Here is a 16994-nt window from a genome sequence, read left to right on the forward strand (position 1 = left end):
AGAAACTTCTTTTGCAACCATTTCCTTTATTATATTTTGCTTCTTTACTTTTTCTGCTGGAGAGTTTTGTTTTTTAAAAAAATCTGATTTTGCGAATATCTACCCATTCACCAAGCTATTATTTCATTAAAGACTTTCCTTGCATATTTGTATTTCCTACTTCTCATCTCTCTTAATCGCAGCAAAGTTTTTGGTTTCTGCCAAAGCATAGCTGTCTGTCTGTATGCTTAGGATTTAAAAAACAAGCCCGTCCTGATCCAACAACAGTCCCCTAATTATGAGAGAAGAAAGCATGTAGATGCAAGGAAAACACAAACAAAAGTCACAGGGACAGGATGCAAAGGAACAAACTGATGGAAGACAAAACAGTATGAAAAGTAAACAAGAATTGCAACAAAGAATTTTTGCATGCAGATGTTTCTGATGATAGATAACAACTCCTACCCTCCTCCCTTTTGTATATTATGCCACTTTATTCTTTGTTTTTCAGAAGCAAATAGATGATAGATGAAGGTGTTTTTTGCTTAGCTCAGTGACTGGCTTCCCACTGAACAGAAGACCCTTTCTCAGCCACACCCTGCCTATGGCTCCCTACCATCTGCCCAACTGTTGTAGTTTCATAGACTGCTGCATGCCAGCATACAGCACGTTATTGGAGGTGCAGTGTGTGAGCCATATGGTCGACTGGAAAGTCGCAAAGACAGTTTAGGCAAATTTCCCCCTTATGACAGGCACCATGTTGGTTGTACATGGGGGGTTATTTGAACAGCAGTTTAGGCTGGTATTTGTTGTTGTTGGGCCCAACGTGCATTGCCTTTTGGCTCAGTTTGGCCCAGGGGTTAGAAGCTGGTATAACACAGTGGAGAGGAGAGCCTGGCTGGGAGTCCAGAGTCTGCAAGTTCAAATCCCTGCTCGTGTCTCCTGGGTGTCAAGGGCCAGCTAAAGATCACCCCCACAGTGAGTGGCTCAGGGGTTACGTGCCCTGCCACCTGTGCAGCCGTGGGCAAGCTGCATAGTCCCAAGGAGCCCAGTTGCCCCACAGCTGGCAGTTGTGGACAAGAAAGGGGCTGGCTTATGCAGCTGTGACAAGCTGAGCAGGCCCTAGCCAGCTGGGGGGTACTAGCCTCAGAGGGAGGCAATGGCAAACCCCCTCTGAATACTGCTTACCATGAAAACCCTAGCCATAGGGTCACCATAAGTTGGGATCGACTTGAAGGCAGTCCATTTTGGCCCAGGGGTTACCAGTGACTTACATGGGCAAAGGTTTATTATCCTAAAATGACTATGGAATAGATAAACAAAGAATAGGACCAGTGTGGAATAAATTGCTTGAGGGCTTGATTGCTGTTCCCTAATAGTATGTTGAAAATAATTTAAAACAGACAGTGCAAGACTTAGGGAAAGTAAATTAATGGAGATTATTATTTTATATAGTTCATTATCTATGAAAAAGCAAAGGTTATTTACATGTTTCCTTCCAGGTATCTTCTCTGCATTTGTCCCTTGCGTTTGTGCCAGTCATAGGAGTTAAGGGTGTATGAATTGGAGCCCAGTTATTTACAGACATTCAATTTAATTTTACTTTGTTCCTGTCTGAGTCTTAGTTCATAAAGTGATTCACCCCTCTTGTCTGGGTTACTAAGATTCAGAAATGGAAATATACAGAACCTACTTGAATTCCATGATAAAAACATTGTGGAAAAACACATGACATGAAATCAAGGGGGGGGGAAGCAAATAAAATGACAATTCTCTTTTTTGTTGCTGCATGTACTGCATCAACATCCATTCCTGGAAGAATCAAAATATTAGCATTTTTTAAAAAGAAACAGTTCATGGTTTTTATTGTTACCAGAATTTTCTGAAATAGAGATTCTGGAATTACATTTCAAATGTCAATTTCTGGAAGTATGTTTCAAATGTTAATGTAAATTATAATTTAAATCAGCATATAAAGGTGTTGAAAGGGGAGCCAGTTGTGTGTTTCCAATATCACGAGAGCTGTCATCAGGAACTGTTTTGACTGCACTTGATAGTGAAATGCTCCCTTGACGTCTCAGTATTTTCATGATTGTTCTTTTGTATCCTCTGCATGCAAAGAAATAGATGAAAGGATCCAAGCAGCAGTTCAAATTCATCAGGAACACAGTGTAATGGAGGGTCTTCTGAAAGATTTGTTGATCACTGCATGGAATATCTTCAAGCACAATCTTCTTAATCATGTGTACAATAATGGCAATGTGATATGGAGTGAGACAGAGGACAAAGACAACAATGATAAAAATAATTGTATTGATGGCCTTCTTGTTTGTTCCTGATTTTTCAGCTATTGGATTTTCCTTTGCAATTTGACAGAGTTTACAACTAATTTTAGAATAACAGCCAAGTATAATCCCAAGGGGAAGTACATATCCCAGTAGGCAGGCCCCAAGAAGTATCCAAGGGAGATGTTTAATTTTTTCAAAGTTTGGATATTCCATGCATGTTATACTTTCTCCTTCCTTGTGTGTCATGGTTTGTAAAAGTAATGGAATAGTTTGGGCGAGTACAAGCCACCACACAAAACAACAAATGTATCTGGCACATTTAACTCTTCTGATTTTGGTGCGCATAGGGTGGACCACAGCTACAAACCTGTCAATACTCAAACATGTCATAAAATTCACAGCTGCATAAATGTTGATGTAAAAGGTGAGTGCTGTGAGTCTGCAGAGTGCTTCTCCAAGTGGCCAGTTAAAGCCCAGTGCATAGTATGTTATTCTTCCAGGCAAAGCCGTAGTAAAAAGAATATCTGACACAACAAGATTTGTTGAGTAAATAGTAGTAGAATTCATCTTCTTTCTGTTCTTAATAATTACAGTGAGAGCAAGTCCATTTCCAAGTATTCCTATTACGAAAATAATGCTGTAGAACATAGGCAATAAGATACGTGCTGAAGTTCTGTGCTCATACAGATCACAGGCTGAATCATTAGTCTGATGGATTGTAGAAGCAACAGTGGTCCAGACTGTTGCCATAGCTGATGTATCTCCAGGAACTTGAAGAGAAGTAGAAAAAAACGGGAGAAATAGCAGGAAAATTGTGTGATTAATACAAACAATCATGTTTCTCATTGCAAGTAACTAGTAGGTTAGCCTTGTGGAAAAATAGAAATGTGATAGTAGTGTAATTTTTTTCTTTTCTTTTTAAAAAAGTAATTCTGACTCTTTAAGTTTGGGTACAGAACAGCAGATTATAGAACTTCAGAAGTTTGAAATGAGAGAAAGCAATGTAAGAACATGAAAGCAAGGGGCAAAAACCATGCCTCTGGTTTCCAGGATTAACCTAAATGCTCATGTGAACCCTTCATTCAATTTAGTTCATCAAGCAAACTGGCAGTGTTTATAAATTGAGAAATCAACTTTGTGAAAGTGAGAATATGAAGCTAGATTTGTAACAATACTGCAAAATGAAGTTTTGTCTGAAGTGTTTGCCAGAAGATAAGGGAGAAAATACTTAAATCTTTTAGATGCTGTAAAAAACTGTTAAATGTTGAGACTAGTTGTGAGTTTCCACACACACCATGGTTATTATTTCCTCACTCCATGAAATATTGTTTGTGTTCTCAAAGGACAAGAGTATGATCTCAGAAATATTTTACACACTTTAGCAATCTGTGAATTAAGGGCCACTGTCGCTGTTTATCTACTAAAAATATTTCCTGCCTTTACACTTCAAGAAGTGTTCAAGGCAGTATACAAAATACAACTTAAGGGCACAACAGTAAATAACAACTAATAAAATAACAATAAAATCCTAAAAATGACAAATGACACATGTCCAGTTAAGAACCTTTCTCTCTGTGCACAATCCCATCTCTCACTTTCAGCACAGTAGAGCTTTATTTATCAAATACCTAAAAATTTGCACGTGCATACTACTTCATTTGCACGTGCATACTACTTTTTCCTCCAGTCATATAATTTCTTCACACTGTCGGCTATAGCTAGTTTTGTTGGACAGTGGGAGCTCAATAACTGGCTGTACGGAGTTGGAGAAATTGAGGGGCAAGAAGTAGAGTTGATATTTTCAGTGCATTGTTAAAACCTTTAAAATGTTTGGTTATGGCAGCAGAAGTGGTTGTGTGGCTTTCAGCTTCCAGACTTTCATGGAGTTTCACTCTGCTAAGTCTAGCATGTTGGGTAGTTAGCAAACCAGATTGCTTCACAACTGTATTACAGTACATAGCTGTCTTGTGACACCGTCTATAAGAAGCAAAATACTGGTTCAGTTATAGTAACATAATTACTGTACTTCACTGCTTGTCTTGGATGACTAGGATGTATCCATTTTATTCACTCTACTAATGTGTACTTTTTCTTTGGGGTGGGATTTGTGATATTTCTTCAGCAAACAATTTAGAGCTCAATCCTAAACATGTTTACTGAGAACAAAATCCCACTTAAATGGGGCTTAGTTCTAGAACATTGTCAATAGGATTGCAGTCTTAGTCTACAATCCTATGAGTGTTGTTCCAGAAGCAAGCCCCAATTAACATAGTAAAGTTTACTTTCTCAGTATATATGCAAGGTATACTGCTTGCCTTCCTTTATTCTAAGTGATTTTCTCTGTAAAAAAACGTAAGCTAGTTTAGGAAAAAAGACAACAGATGCAGAAAAGAGGAAGGAAGAGACTTAGCTGGCACATCTCCTAATGAGCTGTAGTTTCAAGTGGGCTGGAAGGGTTGAAGCTCAGCAGCAGAACATCTGTTTTGGATGCAGAAGGTCCCTGGTTCAGTCCTGATTTCCCTAGATAGGACTGGGAGAGACCCTTGTCTGAAATTCTGGAAAGCCACTACCAGCCAGTGTAGACAATACTAAGCTAGATAGGCCAATTGTCTGACTTGGTATAAGGCAGTTTGCTATAGTTCTATGTAAAAGCTGTATTGGATTGGACTACAAGCGTTCAAGTAATGACAATGCCCTGCTTTAAGAATGCAAAGAATTCAGTTGTTCTTGAGAGCCGATTGTGGTGCAGTGGTTAGGGTGTTGGACTATGATCTGGGAGGCCAAGGTTTGAATCCCCACTCAGTCATGAAGCTCGCTAGGTGACCTTGGACCAGTCACTGTCTCTCAGTCTAAACTACCTCATAGGGTTGTTGTTGAGGGTAAACTCTGGAGGGGGAGAACCATGTTTGTACACCACCTTGAGCTGCTTGGATGAAAGATGGGATATAAATGGACTAAGTTTCAGGGAACTTTTAATAAGAAGTATACTTGGACAACACTGTTTCTTCCCACTTTTGTGTACTTGTTAGCATGGGACTACTAATTTGTGGGCTTCCAGTAGTTGTAATATTAACAGCAGGAGAAACATTTGAATTTTAGAAATAGCAGTGTCCTGAGCCAGCTAGGGGCATGATATGCTCAATAGCAAGCATCTGCATTTCTATCCTTAGCTGGACAGAGAATCATGCATGCAAATAGGAGCTATAGGTGTGACTCCTTTGCCCAATCTAACAATCAGGACAGAATGTGCCAAGCTGTTTAAAGGAAGCTGGTTATCTGATTATCTGTTTGGATGGGCAGTGAGAATTGGTGGACTGAAACTATCCTCCACTCTATCCTCCTTCAATAATTTCTGCATGTTTATAGTTGTGTTATGTATAAATGTATTGGACAGCAGGACTTCAACAGATAGGCTGGGCTATTTGAGTAGAACAAAGTTAAATATATGCTTGGGTACACTGGCAGAAGTCACCTACAACCTTATTCCCACCCAGTGGGTGACTTATGCAATTCTAGCCTTCTTTAAAGGCTGCTGCGTGCGCATAAGGTCAAGTCTGTGGGTTTTATTTCTAAATAAATAAAATAAGATTGTAATGTTATTTAGAGAAGTGATAAAATGCATTGTGAAGCTTATTTTCTGTCCCACTGACAGAGCAAAAATAATTTAGTCTCTCTATTAATTTAACGAAAAAAATAAAACATTCTGAAAACCTATTAATAAATCATTAGGAATGAGATCCAATGTAGTTTGAGAGCTCATTCACATAATGAGACTTCTCTTCCCTCCTTCTCCCTGCAACCCAATGTGCACCTTAAAAATCGCCAGATGATTGGCGGATCCTCCAGAGCAGATTTTGGAGGTGTGCAGGGCGAGAAGAGAAACTGGGGCATCCTGTTGTGCAAGCAGTTTCCATTGCACAAGTGGATGGATGTCATTGGATGTTATCCTAAGATTGAAGCCCCTGTGCATGCTTACTTCCAATTTGGAAAAACGGCGGGGTATATTATTATTTATTATTATTATTTATTAAATTTATATACCGCCCGACTAGCAATAGCTCTCTGGGCGGTGAACATAAAATAGCATAAAAATACAATGAATAACAAAATAATACTAAAATACAATCAACAATCCAATACAATAAACATTTTTAAAATTAAATCAGTGTAACTTAAAATGCTTCAGAGAATAGGAAGGTTTTGACCTGGCGCCGGAAGGAGAGCAGAGTCGGCGCCAGGCGTACTTCCTCAGGGAGACTGTTCCATAGTTCGGGGGCCACCACTGAGAAGGCCCTAGATCTTGTCATCACCCTCCGGGCCTCCCTGTGAGTTGGAACCCGGAGGAGGGCCTTCGTAGCAGAACGTAGTTATTTACGTAGTAAATAAAGTTAATAATAATAATAATAATAATAATACTTGGAGGTACGTTCCATTGAACCCAGTGGGATTTAAGTCCATGTAAATGTGGATATGATTGGAACATGTGGGTGCAATGCTTTGCATATTAATCTGGGATTAAACCCCATTAAACTCAGTGAGGCTTAAGAACAAAGGAAAAGCCTTGCTGGATCAGAGCAAAGACCCATCTGGTTCAGCATCCTGTTGTTATATTGGCCATCCAGATACCTACAGGGAGCCCAGAAGCAGAACATGAGCACAACAGCACTTTCCCTACTTGTGTTCACCAACAACTGTTATTGATAGGTATACAGGTCTGATACTAGAGACAGTCCGCAGCCATCACAACTAGCTGTTGATAGTCCCATCTTCCATAAATTTGTTTAAATCCTTTTTAAAGCCATACAAGTTGGTGATCATCTCTACATGTCATGGCAGCAAATTCCACATTTTTTATGTGCTGTGTGAAGATGTATTTCCTTTTGCGTGTCTTGAATCTTCTAATATTCAGCTTCGTTGGATGATTCCGAGTTCTTGTATTATGAGGGAGGGGGGAAAGGTCTCTCTGCCCACACTGGACATAATCATATATACCCAACCCAACCCTGCCTTATTTGGCTTTTTTCTAAACTAAAAAGCTTAAATATTGTAACTTTTTACTTTAGAGTAAACATGCATAGGATTGGACCGCTTATGACAATGTTCTGAGGGAAGTGGGAGGATGTTTTAAAGCTTCTAAAACCTAACGCTGTGAAAATATAAGCTGTTTTAGTGGGGGGCATGAAAGGTGATGAAGTAAAAATGTTTTAAGAGAAAATTCCCTTTCAAAAGGGAAATATAAAGCCAATATCACATTCTTTAAACATGGACAGTGATTAAAATATAGTGTTTTAAGAACAGCTTAATAGTATTTCATATCCTATAAGCACATGTCCTTTATTCTTTAAAATTGTCCTGAACCAGAACTTATTTTACTAGTAATGTTTTAGTATGGTGGGGTATTTTGCTGGAGAGGGGAATCAGGCTGTTAGATTCTCTTGTTGAATTAGCCTAGTGGTATATTTTATTGAAGCCACATTCTCTCTGAATACTCCCAAGTTTATATTATTAGAACCATATACATTGACTGGAAGTACACTTTCCACCCCCCTTTTGGCAGCATTTTCTGTCTGGTTCTCCTTCCTCCTGCTGCAATTCTCATAAACAATAATTTCACTGTATTCCTAGAATAAAAGTTCACTGCAGTCCTAGTATATGCTTCTATGCACACTGCTGTATCATAAATATTAATTTTAAGTTGCTTCTCTCTCCTGCCCAAAGAAGTGTCTGCTTCATAGCCGCATGAGAAAATCTGACTCCTGCAACAATTAAATGCCTTTTTGGAAAAACCACAAACATAAGATTCTCAGTACTCACGTATCAGTAGTTTGTTAAGTCCTCTGTGTTGTGCCTGTATTTGTGCAACTGCTTCTCCTTTGCATGTTGTTCTTAAGAGTGATTAGGTCAGAGTGTCCTTTTATGGAGTTGATGGCATTTCCCCTTGCTATGGCTGAACTACACATATAGTATGAGAAATGAGAACTTCTATTCATCTCAAGTTTTTCATACCTTTTTTTTTAGTGTTGTAGCGTGATGAGATTTTTTTTTAACGGTTGTGGCTAGATTAAACCTTAACACATCAGTTTGGGTTGGGGGGAAGAAAAACAGAAAAAAGTTTAAATTTCTGGATGTGTCCACATATAAGCAAGTTGAAAGTGGTAATATTTTAACCTGAGCCTGTCTGGGCTATGGTGTGGATGCTTGGTGTTGCAGCAAGTATCATAATCTCAACCCTTTGTCGCAAGAGGCAGAGCCTTCCTACTCAACATCATACCATGGAAATGGTTCTTGAAGCCAAGGGCCAAACTAAATGTCATGATGTTTCTTTTTACGTCTTTCCTATTCACATATAAAATAGGGATGAGGATGGGGTTGATCTTTAGCAGTAAGAGAGCACCTGGGACAAGGGCCCTGAACCTCCAGCATTTAGCTTCCCTGCAGTCAGTTTCCCCTGGGCATTCTCCTCCCTTTCTTGCTCATGTTGTGTGCCTGCGGGGGGGGGGCAGTTCAGTGCCCTTCTCCTGTGCACTCCTCCTTTTACTTTTAAAATAAGACACACACACCACTTCATACATATATGGGGTGGGCATATGAATGACAGTCCCATCACTTCTAGCTCTGGCCATAGTGGCATTTTGAAAAACTGCTATGCTATAACTGTCTCCTTGCATTGATGCAGTGCAACAAATTGTGGAGTTGTGCAGAGGTGGGACTCTAAGTCAGGTTAAAGAGACAGACGTAAAAAGAATCCTTAAGTAATATATGACTAGGCAGAGAAGAAAGTCACTCAAAACATAACCTATCACACTCAAAAGGGAAGAACTGTGACGTCCTTTGATCTACTTGTCATTTAGACAGTGTCTTGTTTATCTAGAAACAAGACTCAGGTTTTATTGAAAAGTGAGGTTTTTGTGAGGTAGACAGGTTTTATATATCATGGTCTGACAATGGGTTTTAAAAGCCTCATGGGATTCCGTGACAAAGAATGAAAAAATTAAAATATCTGAAGGACTGTGTTGTATGTTATATATTTTTTTCCCCTGGACACCCTGATCCCCCCCCCGACTTTAAAAAATGTTGTTTTACATAATCTATAGAATGACATGTGAATAACTAAAAGCAGTGGTAGAGAGTCATTCCAGAGGAAATTACCTGGGGTATCTACAACTGTAATTTCCCCAAAGCATCTCATGATTTTAGTGTGGGGGATTTTGCACAAGTAAATTTCACACAGTTAATGCAATTCTCAGTCCATGAGTTGTAACTCTAATTAAGTTTGCATTCATATTTGTTCAGTGACTGACAGTTAACTGGTGTTAAGAGACATTATTGTAACATTTTAATAAGCTGTCACTTTCTTAGTATTTTATATCATTGTCTTTTTAAAAAGCAATAAAATGCTCAAGTAAAAAAAAATAGGCAATGCTACATGTGATCAAAAGAGTATATTAGTATGTCTTTGTATTAGCCATCACAAAATCTACTGGTTATGGTATGTGTAGTACTCTTCTTAGTGCCTAAAAAACTTGTTTCCAAAATACTTATCTCTAGTCCTTTCCAGTAATTCTTTCAAGTAATATCACTCAAAAAGGTACACTATCCCATTAAGAAGAGTGAGGCAGCTGCCAAAGGCAGCAGATGCTCTGGATGGCAGCAGTCCCCTAAGCGTGCCCACTCTGTACCCTACCCTGCTGCCTCAGATACAGCAGAGGATGTTGTCAAATCACCAGTGTCAAAACAAGATTCAACTGCCAGTCCAGTTGGATTCTGCATGTGGAATTGTCTTTCATATCGGGCAGCCCTGACCATCACACACGCAACCAATTGCTTATTTAGTTAAATATATTATTGTTGTTATTTATTGAATTTATATTGCACCATTCTTCCTAAAGGAGATGAGGTGTAGCAAACATAAGCAAAATAATTTAACAAGAAAAATATACTTAAAACAGTTTAAAAACATTCCAAACCACAATTACAATTATATGGATGAAGCTGCTTTAAAAATCAAGCTAGAAAATCCATAGTGCCATGTGATTTATTTGCAGCAGTACTAATTTCAGACTGCAGTTGGTGTCAAATGTTTGAATGCTTTTTCTTACAGATTAACCCTCCCTGATGGGTTACATTTTGAATGTGCAGGGAGATGCATCCAACATTTGACCTTGCACCTCTAGTGTAAAAAACTGCAGATCATCAATATTGTGATAAGGGATAATGGGAAAGTCTGCTGATCATGGGAAGTCTACATTGTGTTGCCTGTTGGAAAGAATTATAGTCTAAAACTCCAAACAGGGCTGAAATAACTCCTTCCTCCTTTGTATCCTCCATCATCTTATACTAATTCAAAAGAGTGATATGGGAGAGTCCAGAGATGATAACTGGACAGTACCATTTGACTAAAGATGCTGCATCCCATTTTTAATGTTCCCATATTGGCTCCCAAACGGCCCATTTTATCAGATCATTATGAAGTCCTTCCCCCCCCCAAAAAAGCAGTAAGCTACTGCACAGCAAGGGATAGCTACATAACATTTACGATAAAGACAGTATTTCAGTTTTCTATCAATCCAGATACTTACGACAGCCTTTGACGAGAAGGTATTGCATTTCTGTATTATTAATGTAAGAAATGAAAATATGCCACACTTCATAGAAGTTGCTTGGTTTTCCTACACCTCTTAACAATCTAACTTCATGTGTTAGCTTTTCTTCTATAGACAGCTTCCAGACATTTTTCTACCATAAATCCAAATTCAGATTTTTCAAAGATTTCCATGTTTGAGCTGTGGGGACCTAGCTGCCATAATAAGAAACAGAAGTAGTTCGGGGGAAGCCTCTTGCTTGCCTGCAGGAGAGATGTAAGGAGTGTAGAAACCTCTGGTTTTTGTGTGGCTGGAATGCAGTCTACAAAGGTAAGAGTTGCCTCTATTGCTCTTCCTTTCTATTGTGGCCCCTGGCAAATTGCTCATGAGGGAATGTAGCCCTTGGGCTGAAAAAGGTTTCCCATACTTATGATAGACATTTATGAAGTTTATAATATGGAGAAAATAGATAGATTCTTCTCTGTCTCATAATGCTAGAACTCAGCTTCACACAGTAAGATCAGGACAGGCCGAAGAAAGTGCTTACTCACACGGTATATAAATATCTTAGTGAATCAGCTGCCACTAAGTGTGATGGCTTCATGGGACAACAGAACTGACAGTGGCTATTCGCCATAATTTCTCAATGGAGCCTCTCTGTTCAGAGGTAATATGGTTGTTAATACAAATGACTGAGGGGGGCAAACAACAGAGAAGGGCTGTTGCCTCCATGCTTGCTTGTAGGCATCCCAAATGCGTGAAGCTGTTGAAACAAGATGCTGGATGAGATGGACCCTTGATCTGATCCAGCAGATCTTGCTCTTGTATTCTTATTATGCAGCATGTATGGACAAGGACAATGCCTTTTAATAACTAGGGTTCCAAGCACTTGAACAATTTTTTTCAGTTTAGTGAAAACCCTTCTGTAGGCAAAGATATTACTTAACAAGAAATAGACATTGTATTAGAGGGTTGCTCAACCCCAAGAGCACAGAGAATGTGGAAATACTCATATAAGTACATGGTTAGGATACTTATAGAATATTCTGTGTCAGTGAATGGTCAAGAATGTGTGATCATCAAAGACCTTTCCATACAAGGCTTTACACAGGTGGCATCATAGGGCAAAGGTGAAGCTGGCATTTGAATTCTTATCTTATGGGAACCACTGCAATACCGAAACATTTGAAGCTATTAATTGCCATGTGACACAAAAGGTTAAAAAAGCATGTATTCTAACATGTTAGATAGGACTTTCTCAATGGATGTGGGTATTTTCCATGTCTGAGCAGGGGCATCACACTTAGATTTATATTATGCATGTTGAAGGGTTAACATTGTAATGTCCTTAGAAATACAGCACCAATAATTTTCTAATGTGTGGATTTATGCCTCCTCAGACCAATGCTGTGTTGCTTTATGGCAAAACAGATTACCAGTAATGTACATCTGTTAGGAGCTATGGTTCCTGAGACTTGCTGGTGGCTATGGAATGCTACTGCCTGCCTCCTTCCATCAAAAGAGATAGCAGCTCACTGAGGGCTCTTGTTGTAATTAAAGGAGGAAGGCAAGAGGAGGGTAATCCCAAGCCAGTTTTGAGTGGTTTTAAGGAAATGTTGGTACAGTAGGGTCCCGCTCATATGGCGGGTTCCGGACCCCCGCCGTAAAGCAGAAATCGCTGTAAAGTGAAACCCATTGACGATAATGGGACATGTCGTGCAAAAATGACATCAAAATGGCGCGCGATGGGAAAAAACTGCCGTAAAAATGGAACAAGCGCCTTAATGCGGGGACTTTCCCTAATTGAAAGCTGCCGCATTAGCGAATCACTGTAAATCGAAGCACCATAAAGCGGGGCCCTACTGTATTCTAGTTATTCACTTACATTTACAAAGCTACTAATACTTTTCATAAATAGTTACTTACCTAAGACCACTCAATATGTTCATGGGTAACACAATAAGTTCATGAGCACTGGGATTTTCTAGATCATATTCTCTTATCCATTGCATCACAGTCTCGGCCTCAAGCCGCATAAGCAAGGGAAAGTCTGCAAGCATGGCCTGGCTCAAAGGGGTTTCCCATGAAACCAGTATGGCAGTAGGAGTATTCCCACAGAGCAGTTTCTCCAGAGCATGGTCAGCCACAAAAAATAAGAGCAGTGAGACAGCACAACAGGAAGAGGAGGAGATTTATGATGCCCAGGTTCATGAAAAGGAACACAAGAAACAAGGAAATTTGTCTTCCCACTCATCCTTCCTACGGTTTCCAGCTTCAGCTTTCTCCTCAGAACAGCTCTTTAAAGAAAAGAATGCTAAAAGAGTGTCAGGGGCAAGAGAAAATTGGAACGTTTGGGGGAATGTGTTTAAGAAAGAGAGAGAAAACAAACTAATATGTGTATGTGCAGCAAAGACAGAGAGCAAGAGGAATGTTACTGAAAAAACGGGGTGACTTCGACACATAAAAAAAAAACGTTTGTGTGTTTTGGTTTGAGATTGCACCAACAAATAGCACTGTTTCATTTTACTATACACAAAGCTCCAAATAGGTGATGTTGCATCTTGAAAGGTGCTGGGAATCAGACTTTTGAGTCTCCTGTCGTCTTGCTTTTCTCTTTGCTTTTTCTCTTGGTTGTACTCCAGAACAACAAAGCATGATGAGGAAAAATGGATCATACAGAAAAAAGGCTGGCAAAATCTCTCACCTCTACCCTGCTAAGATGAGGATGGGCCTAGTTCTTCAGGTCTTGTCCAGTTATGGCAGCACCTTTAATGATGGGCCACTGGGTTATATGGGTGGAAAGCAGGCCTAAAGCTCTCCTCTAACCCACCTGGGTTGTTGACATCATGTCCTAGTTTGGGGAGGGGAAACCTCTTGTTATTCCTAGCATTTTGCTGTAGGTAATATAAGCACAGTATTGTGCATTTTAAAAAAGACTGTGAGATGTATTTTGCATTCAAAATCAAGACAAGGGAGAGAGAGAAGCTTTTTGTATGAATTCTGTTGACCTCCCATTTTTGCATTGTATTTTGTCTCAACAGCTTGGGCCCTGTATTTGCTCTTTTTGTACCATTTTATTGCTCCATTCCAAGAGTGCAAGTGACACAAATTCTAGGCCAGTTTTCCATCACAAACAAGACACTGGTCTATATATTGGGTTTGCAGGTACAGTATGTGTTGATTTGTTTGCTTTTAATTTCCTTAGCAGTGCAGCACCTTTCATTTAACTTACAGTGTTTTCCAGAACTTTAGTATTTATACTCTGTTTCCAAATATTTAGTCTTAAAACTCAAAATAAATGTTTGAAATAGGAACTTTTCAATAAATTCTATGGTGCATAGAATTGTATGATGAACCTGAAATAGCCACCAATTTTGCAACTGTTAGTCACAGTAATCCAGACAGATTTATATGCTGCAAGCTGTGGAAGATAGAACTTAGTGAGTGTCTCCAGTTTCTCCCCGTTCCATAGCTGCTAATGAAGAAAACCACATTTTGCATGGCCTTATTATTTCCCTTTGATGGTTCTATTTGTAGTTTTAAAATACATAACATTTTAAACATTTTTTTAAAAAGTAGACTGCCAGGATGTCCAAGCTAAGTGGGAACCTTAGGGACTGGAAGCTAGTTGGCTAGTCCTGGTAAAGGATACTACCTTTCTGTCTTTGGAACAGGGCAATGCATTCTGCTTGATGCACCAGCTCAGGCTGCTAAAGTCAGAAATCCTGAAGAAGAATACACTCTTTTAGTGTAGCCACATATAACTTCAAGCCTAGTCCTGACAGAGCCATGAGGAAAAATAAAGCAGACACTCTGCAAAGTCCGTTATTTTGATGATCTTTTTTTACAACTAAGGTGATAACCGCTGACATTTAGTCTAGATTATTATCTTAGCTTCAGTTATTCTTGGTTTGCTTTCCCCTCTTATCATGACAAGCTGGTAGACGTACCATTGAATACTTCACCATAAGCAGCTTTGAGTATGTGAGCAACAGAGATTTTACTAGATTATTTGGTTTTGTAATTTCAATGTGCTTTTCTCGTGCAGAATTCAGTGAGCAGTGACAATACTGATAGAAGATATGATTGATCCTGAAAGTGTTATGCATGGAAAGTTGTAAAAAAGTTGAAGAGCTGCATATAACTGTAGCATAGTTTATAAAAGAAATATAGAATATTATAAGAAACTTCTTAGGTATTCTTTTTGCTAGCCTGAAAATGCAACTGTGAACAGAAATTGCCAGTTTTTTATTCATCTGTACCATGTTGATTTTGGGGTTAGTTTTTTTTAATTACTACTTTGCAAAAGAGGGAGAATGAATATGGCAGTGTCAGATCATCCCTGCTTCTCTCTCCTGCACTGTGCACACAATCTCTTCCTTTTTAATACTTTTCTCCTTGGTTTAAGCATCTTCTTTTGCCTCGTCTTTCTGCACCTTTATCTATTTTCCAGCTCTTCTCTATGTTTAAAGTATTTTTTATTAAAGCATTGTTTTTAAATACTAGAGATAGGGAGGATGCACTTTTGTTGACAGTAGTCTGCATAGAAACTACTCTATCAGTGACTTCTTGCTACCTTAACTTAAAACAATTGTCTTTGTTTTATTGGAAGCATAGGTGGCTAATGAAGAAAGGTTTATTATGCTCATCATTCCTTGTAGAAGTAGTATGCTTTCATTAATAAATTCTGGAGAAAAAATTGTGTCAGATCTAGTTGCACTTTGCAGCATAAAAATACTCAGCCAATTAGTGTATGGTTTTTCAACTGCATTGCTCCCCCCCCGTTTCTCATATTGCAGCTGGATTTGACCCTTCTCCCATTACAAAAATACCATAATTCCAAAACCCTTTTGATTTAATTGGTAAATCTCAGCTCAAAGAATTTTCACTGGTTGTGCTCTAGCTCTGTTTCTTGTTCTCTACCCTATTGTTTTAATCACTTTCTCTACTCACACAGATTTACTGTGATATGTATTACTTTATTTCTTATATAAGATAGCAGTGGTTAATCACATTGCGTAACATAAGTTTCATTTTAAACTATGCATTTTTGTCTTGTAGCTTTTAACATCTGGGTCTTACATCTGGATTGTAGCTTTAAGTGGGCTGGTAAGTATATAATTATTTTATTACTGCTTTGATTCTCTATAATAAGTTATAGTTACCAGCACCTGCATATACTTTTCTTCTTTAATATTTACAGCTTTTGCCAAATACTATCTATATATATTCAGTTGAAGTTGTTAAACAGAAAAAACTTAGTGGCTACAGTTGTTGAGCACATGAGCCTTGTCTGTACTCACTCCAAACGTCTCAATTCTTTACCTGTTTCCCACTGTTTACAAGCTCCTCCCTTCTCCCACATGATATGCTCTCTTTGTACTTTATGCTACCTCTGTAGGATTGGTCCCACTCATCTCCTGTGCTTGGCTCAGATTTTTCCCTCTCCCAATTCTGCAACCAAGAAGGGAAGGTGCATGTGATAACAGTGAGGTCCGGAAATATCACTATGAATTAAATCTTTAAAAAGACAGGAATATGAACATAAACTGACTTCACTTCCATTCTACTACTGCCCAGCACATGTGCTAGCTTTTGTAAAGAGATGGTTATTAAAATTTAATTTGATATAATCCCAGTAGAAAAATGAATGCTTTTTGTGTTGTTGGTTATCTAATCTAATACATATGCTCAGAATTTAATTTCATTTATTGAGGGGGAGCTGATATTTCTTTTGTTTTAAAAAGAACACAGTTGGACATAATGCTAAACCATGATTTGTTAGTGTTATTCTGGCTTTTTGTGTGTGTTTGAACATGACCCAGATCAACAAAGCTTGAATTAGTTTATGAATTTTGTGAAAAAAGTGGTTTGTCATTATTTATTTATTTATTTATTATTTAATTTGTATCCTGCCCTTCCTCCCAGCAGGAGCCCAGGGCGGCAAACAAAGTGCTAAAAACACTTTAAAACATCATAAAAACAGATCTTAAAATACATTAAAACAAAACAGCGTTAAAAACATTTTTTTAAAAAACAACTTTAAAAAAGGGTTAAAAACATTATTAAAAAAACATATTAAGCAATTCCAACACAGACGCAGACTGGGATAGGTCTCAACCTAAAAGGCTTGTTGAAAGAGGAA

General features: G+C 38.6%; 2 protein-coding genes across 5 annotated transcripts in view; one reads left to right on the forward strand and one right to left on the reverse strand.

Moving 5' to 3' along the window:
• The window catches only part of UBAC2 (UBA domain containing 2), a 138154-nt gene that overhangs the window by 54332 nt on the left and 66828 nt on the right, over positions 1–16994 (forward strand). For all 4 annotated transcript variants that reach the window (XM_061626581.1, XM_061626579.1, XM_061626582.1 and 1 more), the window contains exons 5-6: positions 13891–14014; positions 15911–15958. In XM_061626581.1, coding sequence (XP_061482565.1) covers positions 13891–14014; positions 15911–15958 — 172 coding nt within the window. The remainder of the gene's footprint in view (positions 1–13890; positions 14015–15910; positions 15959–16994) is intronic.
• Positions 1128–8160, reverse strand: GPR183 (G protein-coupled receptor 183). The gene is made up of 2 exons (XM_061626577.1): positions 8082–8160; positions 1128–3037 (listed from the first exon to the last, which is right to left on the reverse strand). Exon 2 carries the CDS (start codon positions 3015–3017, stop codon positions 1923–1925), a length of 1095 nt encoding a protein of 364 aa, XP_061482561.1. The 5' UTR covers positions 3018–3037; positions 8082–8160; the 3' UTR covers positions 1128–1922.

Source organism: Rhineura floridana, chromosome 5 (genome assembly GCF_030035675.1).
Source record: "Rhineura floridana isolate rRhiFlo1 chromosome 5, rRhiFlo1.hap2, whole genome shotgun sequence".
In the NCBI taxonomy this organism is placed as follows: domain Eukaryota; kingdom Metazoa; phylum Chordata; class Lepidosauria; order Squamata; family Rhineuridae; genus Rhineura; species Rhineura floridana.

Excerpts from the sequence above, each read along its gene's own strand:
- GPR183 (XM_061626577.1), bottom strand. The coding sequence starts at position 3,017 with ATGGCAACAGTCTGGACCACTGTTGCTTCTACAATCCATCAGACTAAT.